Here is a 13,981-nt window from a genome sequence, read left to right as displayed (position 1 = left end):
CCAACTTTCATCAGGAAATTATACTATAAAGCAGCATTTAATTCAACTAAAAATTCAGATATTTCAAATGTATATAAATACGTAAACATCCAGCAAAGAGAGTTAAGAATAAAAATCTCTCTCCCTCTCTCTCCTCTCTCTCTCTCTCTCTCTCTCTCTCTCTCTCTCTCTCTCTCTCTCTCTCTCTCTCTCTCTCTCTCTCTCTCTCTCTCTCTCTCTCTCTCTCTCTCCGTCCTCCCCCCAGTCCTTTCTTCTTCTTCTTCCAGAGTAATCAAGTATATTACTATATTTGGCGGTGTACCCAAGAGCCAGAAGTTACTAGAGCACACAAACATCCCGAAATTTATGAGGAAGGACTTGGAGAAACTCTCTTGTCATCTTCATGGTCTTCGCCATGGTCTTCTTCGTGGTCTTCTTCGTGGTCTTCGTGGTCTTCGCCATGGTCTTCGCCATGGCTTATGTTCGAGTAGTTGAACACTGGAATTGTATTTTTTTTGTTAAGCGGAATTAAATTAATTAAATATATTGGGAATGAAAATAAAACAAGTATTGGCATAATTAATTATTAATTATTTCATTGTAATCGTTGCAATGATTAACACTAATAATAATAATAATAATATTATTATTATTATTATTATTATTATTATTATTATTATTATTATTATTATTATTATTATTTGAATTTTTACTATTAGTAATAATAAAATTAGTGTTAGTATTTAAAATATTTATTCTTATTCATATATATATTATGTCACTATTAATACTGTAAATCAGCACTAGTTACAGTAATGGTATATTTATATTAACTTTCGTCATTATTCTTACTAGAGGTAAATTTTATATACTAAAAATGGTCCACAGATGACAAGAGTTAGGCACGTTTGGAAAGTTATTAAGATATGTGAAGTTTGGACCAGATTTAAAGATGTTATCTCATATTTAAGAAAGTTTGTGATAGTAACTTGTAGTTTAGATTATACATTCGTTGTCCTGATTTGTTAATAATTACTTCGGTTGTAAGAATAACGAATCATATTTCATGAACAGTTGTCTGGTTTTTATTTATGTAGTTTGGGTACATACAAATAACCACATATTGGTTAATTGGTCTTCTGTTGTTCCATTTATCTCTATGTTCTTATGTATGAAAAATCTGGATTTTAGGCTTACTAATAATATGGTTACGTATGTTGATATTCTGAGATTTTTGTTTTCTCTTTGTGAATTCATACAAATGTGTCGATGTTCATGCATTTTCCTTGGTATTGTACATTAAGTGTTGAAATATAATGTAAGTATTTTCTCTTTATTGTTTCAACTCTGTTTCTAATTCCTAACTCTATCTCTTTCGTTCTCTTTCATTCTCTCTCTCTCTCTCTCTCTCTCTCTCTCTCTCTCTCTCTCTCTCTCTCTCTCTCTCTCTCTCTCTCTCTCTCTCTCTCTCTGTCTCTCTCTCTCTCTGTCTCTCTCTCTCTCTGTCTCTCTGTCTCTCTCTCTCTGTCTCTCTCTCTCTCTCTCTCTCTCTCTCTCTCTCTCTCTCTCTCTCTCTCTCTCTCTCTCTCTCTCTCTCTCTCTCTCTCTCTCTCTCTATCTATCTATCTCCTATTTTGTTTCTTTCTTCATTTAAAAGGTAATTAATTCATTCCATCTCATTATAAATATGCATTTTTGAGCACCTGCAAAACGTACATATGCAAGTTTCGTAGATGGTAAAAAACTATGCTTGGTTTCAGTTGCTAAATATCAAAATTGAACTACGATTATTGTTCTAATGACATCAATGGCCGAGGAATCCAAATTAAATGATGCTTTATGGGACCCAATACATGTTCTAAGAGTTGTAATGCATGTTACCAGGATCCTACTACATACTGTAGGTATTCGCTGCATATTTAGGTGCTTTCTGTTTGCTCCTAGTGGCCAATGAGCAACAGCAAGCTAGTTCATGCCTCTAGAAGAGAGTTGGATCCTCTCAGACCAGCCCTACAAACACTTCAAAAGAGCAATGCAAATTCCAATAATATTTTAATATGCCTTTATAAACAAACAACACTTTCTTAGAAATCAACCATGCGTTCTTAAAACCCCCTCAAGGCGTTCCCACGGTCCTGGAGCTGAACGAGAAAGAGGGAAGCGTGGATGGGCTGGGGGAGGAGGACGGGCGAGGCCGACGAATGCAGCATCACGCTTCAATTAGGCAGTAACAAACTCGAGTACAGAGTCAAGTGGATCTCGTCTCCGGCAGAGTGGCTGGAAGGAGCTGGGAGTTCATGTTCAGCGATAATACACTAACTGGCACGAGATGGACGACCTTGGGGAGGAAGGAAATGGGACGCTGAAAGGGGGGGTTCCAGATGTTCCGAAAGTAAGGCTAGTGTCATGGAAAAGTGGGAAAGGGAGTATTAGTGCCATAGGGAAATGAAAGAGGAGGAAAATACCATGACGAAGAAGCAGTTGCAAGTGCAGACTGGACCAGACTGGACCTTAATTTACTCATATGCAGGGAAGATAACCTAATCCACTTCAGTTGCACACAACTAAACATTGAGTGTATTTAGTATCTCTATGAAGACAATAATTTATAAATATGTCTAGTAATGTTCCATGGAGACACTATGGTCTCGGCTTCTGAGAGCATCAGTTACTGACCGTTGTTCCAGAGTCCAATCCACACACTAGAAAATGAAGGGACAACGACGTTTCGGTCCGTCCTGGACCATTCTCAAGTCGATTGTGTGAATGGTCCAGGACGGACCACACAATCGACTTGAGAATGATCCAAGACGGACCGGCACGTCGTCGTCCCTTCATTTTCTAGTGTGTGGCTAGGTCAACATACGTCAGCTACGTTATTGTGACTCCTCGCCTGCTTCCAGTGTCCAGATAAGTCAGTCTGTCCTTAGCAACCTTCTGTCCCCTAATGTTACCCATTTAATATTAACCCACACATGATAGCTCTATCTTTGGGTCCTGGTAATTATGATGCTAGTTCATTAAGCCATTATCATTTTGACATTTGAACCGGCAAGAATCTTCTTGCCCAGGGACACATAAATCTATAATTGCTTTCTGACATTTGTTTTCTATTAAATACTGAATGAGAATATTAGATAACGTATTAATTGTGTAATAGACTGGTATGTCTCCATTGGAAGAAGAATTCCAGGAGAAATGGAGGAGGTTGAAATGGAGAAGATATGTGTTTTGAAAGGGTTGGGGTAGAGATGGGAAAATGAAGGAGAAAGGGGTAAATGAGTTAGGGAGATGAAGGCGTGGACAGATGAATGGGGAAGGAAGGGTGAAGATAATGAGACAGCTTCTTTATTTTCTCCTCAAGTCTCTGAAAATTTAAATATTTTAGAATTGTGGAGTTGTCTGCGCTTTTTAATATACTGTATAGCATAAAGGGATGGCCTCGTAGCCTGGTGGATAGCGCGCAGGACTCGTAATTCTGTGGCGCGGGTTCGATTCCCGCACGAGGCAGAAACAAATGGGCAAAGTTTCTTTCACCCTGAATGCCCCTGTTACCTAGCAGTAAATAGGTACCTGGGAGTTAGTCAGCTGTCACGGGCTGCTTCCTGGGGGTGGAGGCCTGGTCGAGGACCGGGCCGCGGGGACACTAAAGCCCCGAAATCATCTCAAGATAACCTCAAGATGTATATTAAGCCGGAGTTGGGTAATATTAACCCAGAGTTGAGTAACATTAACCCAAAGATGAGTAACAGTAACCTAGAGATGAGTAACAGTAACCCAAGAATGAAGTAACATTAACATTAACCAAGAATGAAGTAACATTAACCTGCGGTTTGGATGAGTAAATATGTGTTCTGATTATTCCTGTATCGTTGTGTTTTTTTTATACAAAAAATATCCGCTTGACGATAAATAATTAAGTTAATCAATAATTTAGTTTTCCTTCGGAACAGCAAACACGCTGTTTTTTGTCAACAAATACACTTTTCTGCACAAATTTATATATTACAACATGTCCTTTCATGCTCATATTGCAACATATAACAAATATATTAGTATTGTCAATAATTATCTAGACGACTCTGAACCTTTTGCTGTAGCTACAACTAAGAAAGATACCTTTTAAATAGGATTTTTGAAAAGTGGAACAAGTAATACTCGTTGTTAAAAACAAAAGGACTTTTAAGGTCCCATCTTTTTCCCAAATAGAACTTTTTTCAACAGATTTCATAAAATATTGACCTTTTGAAGCAGGCTGTCTTACAACCACTACTTTCGAAACCATCATATTTGTCAGTAGATCTTTAATAACAAAGTTTTAGCCAAAATTTAAAAAAAAAAATAAAAAATTCTCCAGCAAATATGACATCAGAGGATTATTATGTAACCTTGGTTCACCGGCTACAATGAATCGCAAAAATTGCGGTAATTTACACGCATGAAATCTTTCACTCAATACTTCATGTATTATTCAGTATCGCTTTCTGTACTCTGGTCCGTTGTTGACTCTCGCTAGTGAATTTATATTGATGTTTTGGGTATTGGGAGATCAGAGTTGATCGGCTGCAGGAACGGGGCTCACAACACCCAAGTTTGTGTCTGCAACTGTATCTGTACTTGTAACCTCATCTGTAACTACTATCCATGTATGTAACAGTATTTATACAGTTAATTGTATCTGTGTAGCAAGCTAATTCTATTCAGATAACTGTATTTTTAATACAGATATTTGTCTGTATAACCTCACCTGTAAAAAGGATCAGTACAGTAAACTGCACCTGCAGAGGCCAATAATCATATGAACAAATCCACAAGGGCCGCGACGAGGATTCGAACCTGCGTCCGGGAGCATCCCAGACACTGTCTTAATCGACTGAGCTACGACAGGGTAAAAAGAGTTGAAACCGAAGTTCTACTGTACATATACAGTTCATTGTACCTTGCTATGTAATTGCATCAATTCAGATAAATGTTCGTATACAGGAAACTGTATGTGTACTGGTAAATGTATACATACAGACACCTGCCTTTATAAAGGCAACGAAACCTTGGACAAGAAACCTCACCTACAACTCTACTTGCAAATAGTTCTTTGGTATTTATTCTTGTATCTGTATATTTTACAGGTAACTATTCCTTTATCTCTATTTTCAAGTACAGATTAATACACATGTACTTTGTAACTAACTATACCTTGTAATGAACTATTTTATTCCTTGTAATTAACTACTATATACCTTGTAACTATTCCTTGTAACTAATTGTAGCTTCATCTGTATTTGTAACTAAACTAACAATAACATTTTCTGTTCCTGTAATTGTAACAAGCTGTGACTTTAAATGTTACAATGAACGCCAACAAAATAAACAAATTATCCCCCGCCATTCCCTCTCTCTTGCTTTTCGCCAAACCACTCAGGGTGGTCGGTAGAGCGACGGTCTCGCTTCATGCAGGTCGGCGTTCAATCCCCGAGCATCCAAGTGGTTGGGCACCAATCCTTCCCCCCCTGTCCCTATAATCCCATTCAAAATACCTTATCCAAATCCCTTCCATGTGCAATATAGTCGTAAACGCTCATCTCTTTCCCTTCTCTTTCCCTTCTCTTTCTTCTCATTCCTCTCCCCGTCTTCTCTCCTCTATTCAACCTCATCGCCTTCTCTCTTCCCAATTCTACTCTTCAGAAACCACCCTCTCCCCATCTCCTCCCTCCCTCTTTCTCCACCCACTCTCCCTTTTCCACAATTCCCGTAACACGACCCTAGCTCTACATGCTCTAAATGTGTCATTTTAAGAATGTTGGAAATCTGGCTGAATTTTAGAGCGCGCGTTAATGGCACATTTTGGCTGTAGGAGGGCAGGTGTAATGTATCAGGGCACTCTCTCCGTGGTGTAGAGGGGCCCTCCTTGCATTCCTGGCCCTTCCGTGCTTGTATTATTTACACAGATGCTGCTGCTGCTGCTGCTGCTACTGCTGCTATTGCTGCTGCTGCTACTGCTGCTGTTACTGCTGCTGCTACTGCTGCTGCTGCTGCTGTTACTGCTGCTGCTACTGCTGCTACTGCTGCTGCTACTGCTGCTGCTGCTACTGCTGTTGCTACTGCTGCTGCTGCTGCTGCTACTGCTGCTGCTGCTGCTACTGCTGTTGCAACTGCTGCTGCTGCTGCTGCTACTGCTGTTGCTACTGCTGCTGCTGCTGCTGCTGCTGCTACTGCTGCTGCTGCTGCTGCTGCTGCTACTGCTGCTACTGCTGCTGCTACTGCTGCTACTGCTGCTGCTGCTGCTACTGCTGCTGCTGCTGCTGCTGCTGCCTCTCGGAATTACACAACTCTTTGAAGGAGAGAATGTGTGTATTGGGGGAAAGGAGGGGAAGAACGAATTTTGTTTATTTTACTCTTTCTGCGCGTATATAAATAATAAATAAAAACATGATTGATTTCCAAATTGTTGCATTTTGAACGGAGCAGACCAAAGGCCAGGGTTCAGTTAGGACACACACACACATTAGTGACACGAAGGAGATCTTGTGGAATGGTTGATCAATAAAATATAAATATTCAGTAGAAATCAGTAAAGTGTTTCCTCTCGATTGCGAATCTACTTTTTTTTTTACTACAAGGTCAACATAACTAAATAAATCACTTTCTAGGAATCGATCTAGGAGTCTCTGCCACAGCGTGACAGGCTGGAGTGCTGGAGTGTGGGTTTAGCTGAACACTCAAGCGGTAGCTAGTTGGTCAAACCGCATCTATATTCCATTTACACTCACATAGCGTTCGGGACTCGCAGTCGACGGGCCCGGGTTCGATTCTTGGCCGAGACAGAACAAAAAAAAAGAGGCAGAGTTTTTTCCTCTGATGCCTCAGTCCACCTGGAAGTTAATAGGTACGTGGAATTAATAGGTAATAGGTATAATAGGGCGGCTATTGCGGGCTGCATGCTAGAGGGATGTGTGTGTGTGTGTGTATGTACTTACATGGTTGTACTCACCTAGTTTAGTGTGTGTGTGTGTGTCTGTGTGTTTGTGTGTGTGTGTGTATGTGTGTGTGTGTGTGAAAGAGAACAATGTCTAGCAGACATGATAGAGAAATTTATGTCGAGAGCCATTGCATGAGACAACTAACGGTTAGAAAGACGGGGTCCAAGAGCTAATAGCTCGATGCTACAGGCACAAACAAATAATACAAATAGTAAACGCACAACACAAAACAGAAGCTAGTGTAAGATTCTCGGAGATTTCTAAACAATCTACAGAATTGGCACGAGAAATGGCAATTAGAGTTCAACACCGATAAGTGTAAGGTAATGGAAATGGAAACGGGACTCAAAAGCCCCGAACGACGGTACACAACGAAGATAAACAACCTTTAACAACTACAGAAACAATCTGAGAATGGACATAACATCAAGCCTAACTCCGGAGGCACATGTAAATAGGTTATCATCAACCAGCCCGTTTATCCAGTTTCCACAACAGACATAAAATGGCTGGCTGTGTCTAGAAGGCTCGAGCCTTACCTAACCTAACCTAACCTAACCTAACCTAATCTGAAGGAAAAACACTATGAGGAGAATGCTTGAAGCCTGTATTACTATACAGCCAATGGAAGAAATACGAGAATTGGTTTTATAGGGGAATTTTATAGGTTTCCTTATAAAGAATAGAAGAATCTTATTGAATAAGTTTCCTTATTTCCTTAAAGGTAGGAATCATGTGCAGCTACTTGGACCATCAGAAATCGAGCGTCGACCTGTATCAAGTGAGGCCGTCGAAGTACCGACCAGGCAAATTGACTGAAGAATCATTATGTAATGCGAACTTATTAGCAGGCGCCTGCTACTAAGGAAAGGACACCAGTAATTACTACCATGGTTATTGATAGAGGTAAACACGTTTATTCCTCTTCTAATCCAAAGATTCCCTAAGTTTCCAAATTATTTTTGTGTGTGTATAGATCCATGAAGGAGAAGGAGTCCTATTTGGTTCCTAAGTCGTCTGATGAAAGAGCTCTGAATCCGTCGAGCTTAGGAAGCTACTGCTGTTTGAATGAGATTTAAGTCCCTTTTCCGTCTCCTCCTCCCTCCCATCCCCTCCCTCCGTACCAGGTGATACAGCCCGCTTTCTGTCAGAGAGAAGAGATTGCGTTCTAATCCTCAGAGACGGAATGGGATTCTTTCTGTTCCGATTTGAGAATAAGCTCTGTGAGGGATCGGCTATATGTCTTGAGTCCCCATGAGAGCCCATCTTTGCTTTTACTCTTTATTTATTATGATAACTGCAGGCTGAGTTATGCTTCCACTCGCAGGTATGATAACAGGAGGAGAAACTGTTAATCGGGAAGTGAATTTTTATATATTAACTCTATACTAATAGCAGGATTTTTTGGTATATTCGTATCAGGAAACAGTTATTTGTGTAAATGTAGAACGATGAATTACTTTGTCACCTACATCTGTAGAACAGAAGTCATGTCTGTGTAGCACAATTGGAGTCAGACATTGTGTAGCAAAGTTGTAGTCATATCTCTTTAGCCAAATAAAATTCAAATCACTTTACCACAGTAAAAGACAAAGGGATTCATACTAATGAATTAAATAGATGAAAAAATTTTTGAATCGCTTCCAGTAAAGTGTTCGGATTAATCATTTGTTTTGAAATTTTCTGTTCTTGGTCGACAAATAGACAATTACTACTAAATGGGAAGAACTAAAAGTTAGTGTGCCTGTACTATTGTGTGTCAGTTAAAACCATAATTCAGGACTTATTACCCAGTGGTTCACTCACAATAGAAGTTCGCTTTCACTATAATATTTCTTGAATTGCATTACTAGAATGTAACCGCAACTCTGACCGGTTGCGAGATAAACTACCAATACTGGGAGGGACTTTAAGTGAACGTCTATGAAAGTACCAATCATGTGAGAGAATCGGAGTGATGGGTTGAGAATCTACCAACACTGTGAGGTGCTCAAGTGATCGGTTGTAAGAGAGTGATTGGTTGTGTCACTAACACAACACCAGCTCTTGATTACAAGTGTTATTAGTTATCCTAGAAAAAAAGTAACTTTCAAAACACATTCCTTTCCCTCCCGTGTTGTAACAACACTGTAGACTCGTCCAAGATTTCTGTTATTAGTCTCGAGAGATCATCGACAATACAATCTAAACTCATTAAATGATTGATGCAGTAACTATTGTTACCTGTACAGTAGTAACAGAGTTAATGAGAGGTGTAGTTGCAGAAGGATTCCGAGCCTTCATTCATGGGTATTTGGACTAATGTAGCAATCTTCTTATTGGCTTATAGATATTATCGAAATTCTAACAGCTATATTTACCTCGTATAGTTGTGAAACTTGGACTGTTGCTTTGACAACGGTGACTATGACTCGGCCTGTAGCAGAGACAACGGTGACTATGACTCGGCCTGTAGCAGAGACAACGGTGACTATGACTCGGCCTGTAGCAGAGACAACGGTGACGATGACTCGGCCTGTAGCAGAGACAACGGTGACTATGACTCGGCCTGTAGCAGAGACAACGGTGACGATGACTCGGCCTGTAGCAGAGACAATGGCGACTATAACTCGGCCTGTGGCAGAGACAACGGTGACGATGACTCGGCCTGTGGCAGAGACAACGGTAACGATGACTCGGCCTGTAGCAGAGACAACGGTGACGATGACTCGGCCTGTAGCAGAGACAACGGTGACGATGACTCGGCCTGTGGCAGAGACAACGGTGACGATGACTCGGCCTGTGGCAGAGACAACGGTGACGATGACTCGGCCTGTGGCAGAGACAACGGTGACGATGACTCGGCCTGTGGCAGAGACAACGGTGACGATGACTCGGCCTGTAGCAGAGACAACGGTGACGATGACTCGGCCTGTAGCAGAGACAATGGCGACTATAACTCGGCCTATGGCAGAGACAACGGTGACGATGACTCGGCCTGTAGCAGAGACAATGGCGACTATAACTCGGCCAGTGGCAGAGACAACGGTGACGATGACTCGGCCTGTGGCAGAGACAACGGTGACGATGACTCGGCCTGTGGCAGAGACACCTATGATGACGAGTCCATTCAGCAGGTGGATATGTTTCTGTCTCCAAGAGGAACTGCAAACATTGTGGGGAAGGAATCGATGTCCTCTCAGAGAATGGTGTGTCAATATTGTGTTGGAATCAGTGTCTTGTGTTAGATGGAGCCGTATGTCAGGGTGGGTTTCTTAATGGACGGAGTCAATATGTATAGGAATCAGTCCATCTCAATGGATCTAGGAAATACCCTTAGGAAATCACTGTCTGGTGGCCAAGGAATTCAATGTTTTGATGAATTCAGTGTCTCGCCCGTAATGTCTCGTCGTGATATATCTCTCAAGGGCCATAGTTAGCTGTGTGTCGTGATCAGAGTGCGTTAGTAGACGCTATTAATGAGTTCTATATCTTAGTCTCTTGATTTTAGTGTCCAGATTTTAGTCTTAAGATTTTAGCCTCTATATTTTAGCCTCTATATTTTAGCCTCTATATTTTAGCCTCTATATTTTAGCCTCTATATTTTAGCCTCTATATTTTAGCCTCTATATTTTAGCCTCTATATTTTAGCCTCTATATTTTAGCCTCTATATTTTAGCCTCTATATTTTAGCCTCTATATAGTTTTGAAATGTTGTTGTGCGTATTCTTGTATGTGTTTTCTTCCCTGATATTTTTTCTAGTGTTTCCTGGTAAGCTTTTTCAGAAGATTCCTGAAGATTTTCAAGACCAGGAGTCTGAGTGTGCCTCGTTCATTCTCCGCCTCGCAGATCCTCACAATTGGCAGCTATTTTACATCATTAGTAGTCGAGATGTGTTTGTGCCTTTGTGTCATCTTCGCCTCCTACGTCTGTTCCCATTGGTTTCTTTTTTGTTGTCATTCACTACACTTTAGCCAAACTGTTGTTCACATGTCTTACCTCATCCTCCTATTATTATTATTTCATCGTAAATGGCTCGTCCCCTAATTTTTATTTATACAAACAATTGCAGTGAATATTACAATACCTTAGCAGGAATTAAAACAAAAATTCACATCTATAAAAAGGAAAAAAGTTACTAAATTTTTATTTGTATTGGACTTTTATTTAACTGAAACCAAAACCTTTGACATACGTTCTCTTCTTTCACAAGAAAAAAACAACCTAACATCTTTGTCTCTATATATATATACTCCCCTCCTACACTCCTGAGCCTCGAGACACATTCCTTAATCAATCAGGAGCTCACACATGAGACTCTCCATCCTTTTTTCTTCATCTGAAGATGCTTGACAAAGGCATGTCTAGACTGCAGCGAGGAATTCCGGAAACTTGAGTGAAGGGTAACTTATAGCCTCTCGTGGAGGGTCCGACTGGCTTACTAGTGGGTAGGTAAGGGTGGGTAGATGAGGGTAGGTAGGTAAGGGTGGGTAGGTGAGGGTGGGTAGGTGAGGGTAGGTAGGTAAGGGTGGGTAGGTGAGGGTGGGTAGGTGAGGGTGGGCTAGTAAGGGTGGGTAGGTAAGGGTGGGTAGATAAGGGTGGGCAGGTAAGGGTGGGTAGGTGAGGGTGGGCTAGTGAGGGTGGGTAGGTAAGGGTGGGTAGATAAGGGTGGGCAGGTAAGGGTGGGTAGGTGAGGGTGGGCTAGTGAGGGTGGGCAGGTAAGGGTGGGTAGGTGAGGGTGGGCTAGTGAGGGTGGGTAGGTAAGGGTAGGTAGATGAGGGTGGGCTAGTGAGGGTGGGTAGGTAAGGGTGGGTAGGTGAGGGTGGGCTAGTGAGGGTGGGTAGGTAAGGGTGGGTAGGTAAGGGTGGGTAGATAAGGGTGGGCAGGTAAGGGTGGGTAGGTGAGGGTGGGCTAGTGAGGGTGGGTAGGTAAGGGTGGGTTGGTGCGGGTGGGCTGGTGAGGGTGGGCGAGTGAGGGTGGACAGACGCCAGACCATAACTCTGGACGGTTGACAGACGAGACCACCAAATGAGGATGGTTGTTGCTTATGGATTCCCGGCAGTGCTAAGGTTGTGAAGTTGATTACAATGATGATTGTCGTGTTACGATGGATACAGTAATGATGATTGTGTATATTGAAGAATTTTTCATTGATGAAGGTAGTGTATAATGATAATAATTATAGTGTTGAAGACTGTGTGAAGTGAAAATGCATAAAATGATAATGGTTGTGTGTAGTTTAAGATTGTTTCATTGATGAAGTTATCAAGTAGTGAAGATGTGGACTCCGTCATCTGATCAACTCGTGGTAACCTCAGTTGTGTATAGAATGTAATATGACAACCTCATTCTTAGTTATTACGGTCTCTATTATTATTATTATTTATACTTTGCTTACACGGATCTGTTATTCGTTTCAATATGTGTGATCCATGCCTTTACACACGAGTACATACGTATATATCACAGTCATTAAACTCTTATAACTCGACATTTAATGTCTATCACAGTCAAAATCGCCAGATATAACATAAAGGTTATATAATACTGTTGAAACTCTACTTGGTGAAAATGAGGGAAAAACAGAAAGCTTTGGAAAACATTTTCTCTCTCTCTGCTATGCAAATACGCTTGGGCTCACTGAGTGGCATGACAGGAACAGGTAATGTATTGGAACTCGTAATTTTACAGTAAACCAACATTGGCGGAAACAGCCATCAAGTGTATTGACAGCCCGAGCGTCAACATGCATGTTGTAGTGTGCTTAAGAGGAGGTGGGGAGATGGGTAGGGGCTAGCAGTGTGGAGAAATGGGTGGAGGATGTTTCAATGGGTAGAATGGGTAGATAGGATGGTGTGGAAGAATGGGTAGGTTCCCTAAGAGGGTGGGGAAGGATAGGAGTGCGCTGGTGTATGGGGAATGCAGGTCAGTAGCGCGTTTGGAAGGGCTTAGGGAGTGTGGGGGAGAGTAGATACACAAGATAGGAAGAAATGCGTAAGTTTACGGGGGTTGAGATTGATAGAATGTTAATGGAGAGTGAGATGAGTGAGGATGTGGTGGGCTTTCAACACCAGATAGCTTGAATGGGTGAGCTGTGAGTGGAGCTGAGCTATGAGTAGTGAACACAGGGAGAGAGAGAGATGGAAAGATATGGAAAAGTGGTCTTGAAACAGATTTGGAGTATGTGAAGTAGAGGTGTGGGATGAGAGGAGCTGAGTGTAAGTAACAGAGGTCAGCATCAACAGAAACAAGATCAGCATTAATAGCATCAGTGCCATTAAACTTCTGATGATGAATGACTTCAATCACGGTCGTAGTTGCCAGCATTGTAAGACCCCGAATCAGCGTTTAGATGTATGCAAATATTTTGGTATATAGAAAAAATACTTTGGTAGAAGAATAGTTTTTAATCCAATGTTTGATATTTGGTTCAGATGTGGAGAAAGGTCTTGTTGAGAGTAAAAGACTAAACCCACACACACACACACACACACACACACACACACACACACACACACACACACACACACACACACACACACACACACACACACACACACACAAACACACGCTGATGTGTCATATAAATGTTAGAAAGTTTTCTTTTAGCTTAAGGTAACTGTATAAATGGAATGACCTAAAGAGCAGATTATAGAGGCAAACTCCATTCATAACTTTAAACGCAGATATGATAAAGAATAAGCCAGGAGTCCTTACACTAGACAACCAACGGCTAGAGAAGCTGAGTCCAAGAGCTAGAGCTTGATCCTGCAGGCTCTAATAGGTAAATACACACACACACACACACACACACACACACACACACACACACAAACACACACACACACACTCACACACACAAACACACACTCACACACACACTCACACGATGGAAAATCCAATAAACACTGTTCCACCCAACAGATGAAACAAGAGGCCCCAACTCACCGTCTCCCTCCATCCCCTGGTGAGAGCCAATCACACCACCAGGCGAACTCGACGTCCATTTTTAAAGAGCTACAACTCTGTGGGAATTTCAACTATT

At 41.4% G+C, this 13,981-nt stretch overlaps 1 protein-coding gene across 1 annotated transcript; it reads left to right on the top strand.

The window, feature by feature from the left end:
• Positions 1 to 394: 394 nt before the first annotated feature.
• LOC123768819 (uncharacterized lipoprotein SSP0535-like) lies at positions 395 to 10,183 on the top strand. Its single transcript, XM_045759607.1, has 3 exons — positions 395 to 485; positions 7,681 to 7,762; positions 9,379 to 10,183. The coding sequence occupies exons 1-3, from the start codon at positions 395 to 397 to the stop codon at positions 10,181 to 10,183; spliced, it is 978 nt and encodes a 325-aa protein (XP_045615563.1).
• The last annotated feature ends 3,798 nt before the right edge of the window (positions 10,184 to 13,981 follow it).

This window comes from Procambarus clarkii, chromosome 83 (genome assembly GCF_040958095.1).
Source record: "Procambarus clarkii isolate CNS0578487 chromosome 83, FALCON_Pclarkii_2.0, whole genome shotgun sequence".
NCBI lineage: Eukaryota > Metazoa > Arthropoda > Malacostraca > Decapoda > Cambaridae > Procambarus > Procambarus clarkii.
The sequence above is the reverse complement of the archived record's forward strand: the minus strand, read 5'-3'. Positions and strand labels throughout refer to the sequence as shown.

Coding starts and splice junctions, on each gene's coding strand:
- LOC123768819 (XM_045759607.1), top strand. CDS start 395: ATGGTCTTCTTCGTGGTCTTCTTCGTGGTCTTCGTGGTCTTCGCCATG. Junction 486..7,680: donor AGTAGTTGAACACTGGAATT/GTATTTTTTTTG, acceptor ATTTCCTTAAAG/GTAGGAATCATGTGCAGCTA. Junction 7,763..9,378: donor GCCGTCGAAGTACCGACCAG/GCAAATTGACTG, acceptor CTCGGCCTGTAG/CAGAGACAACGGTGACTATG.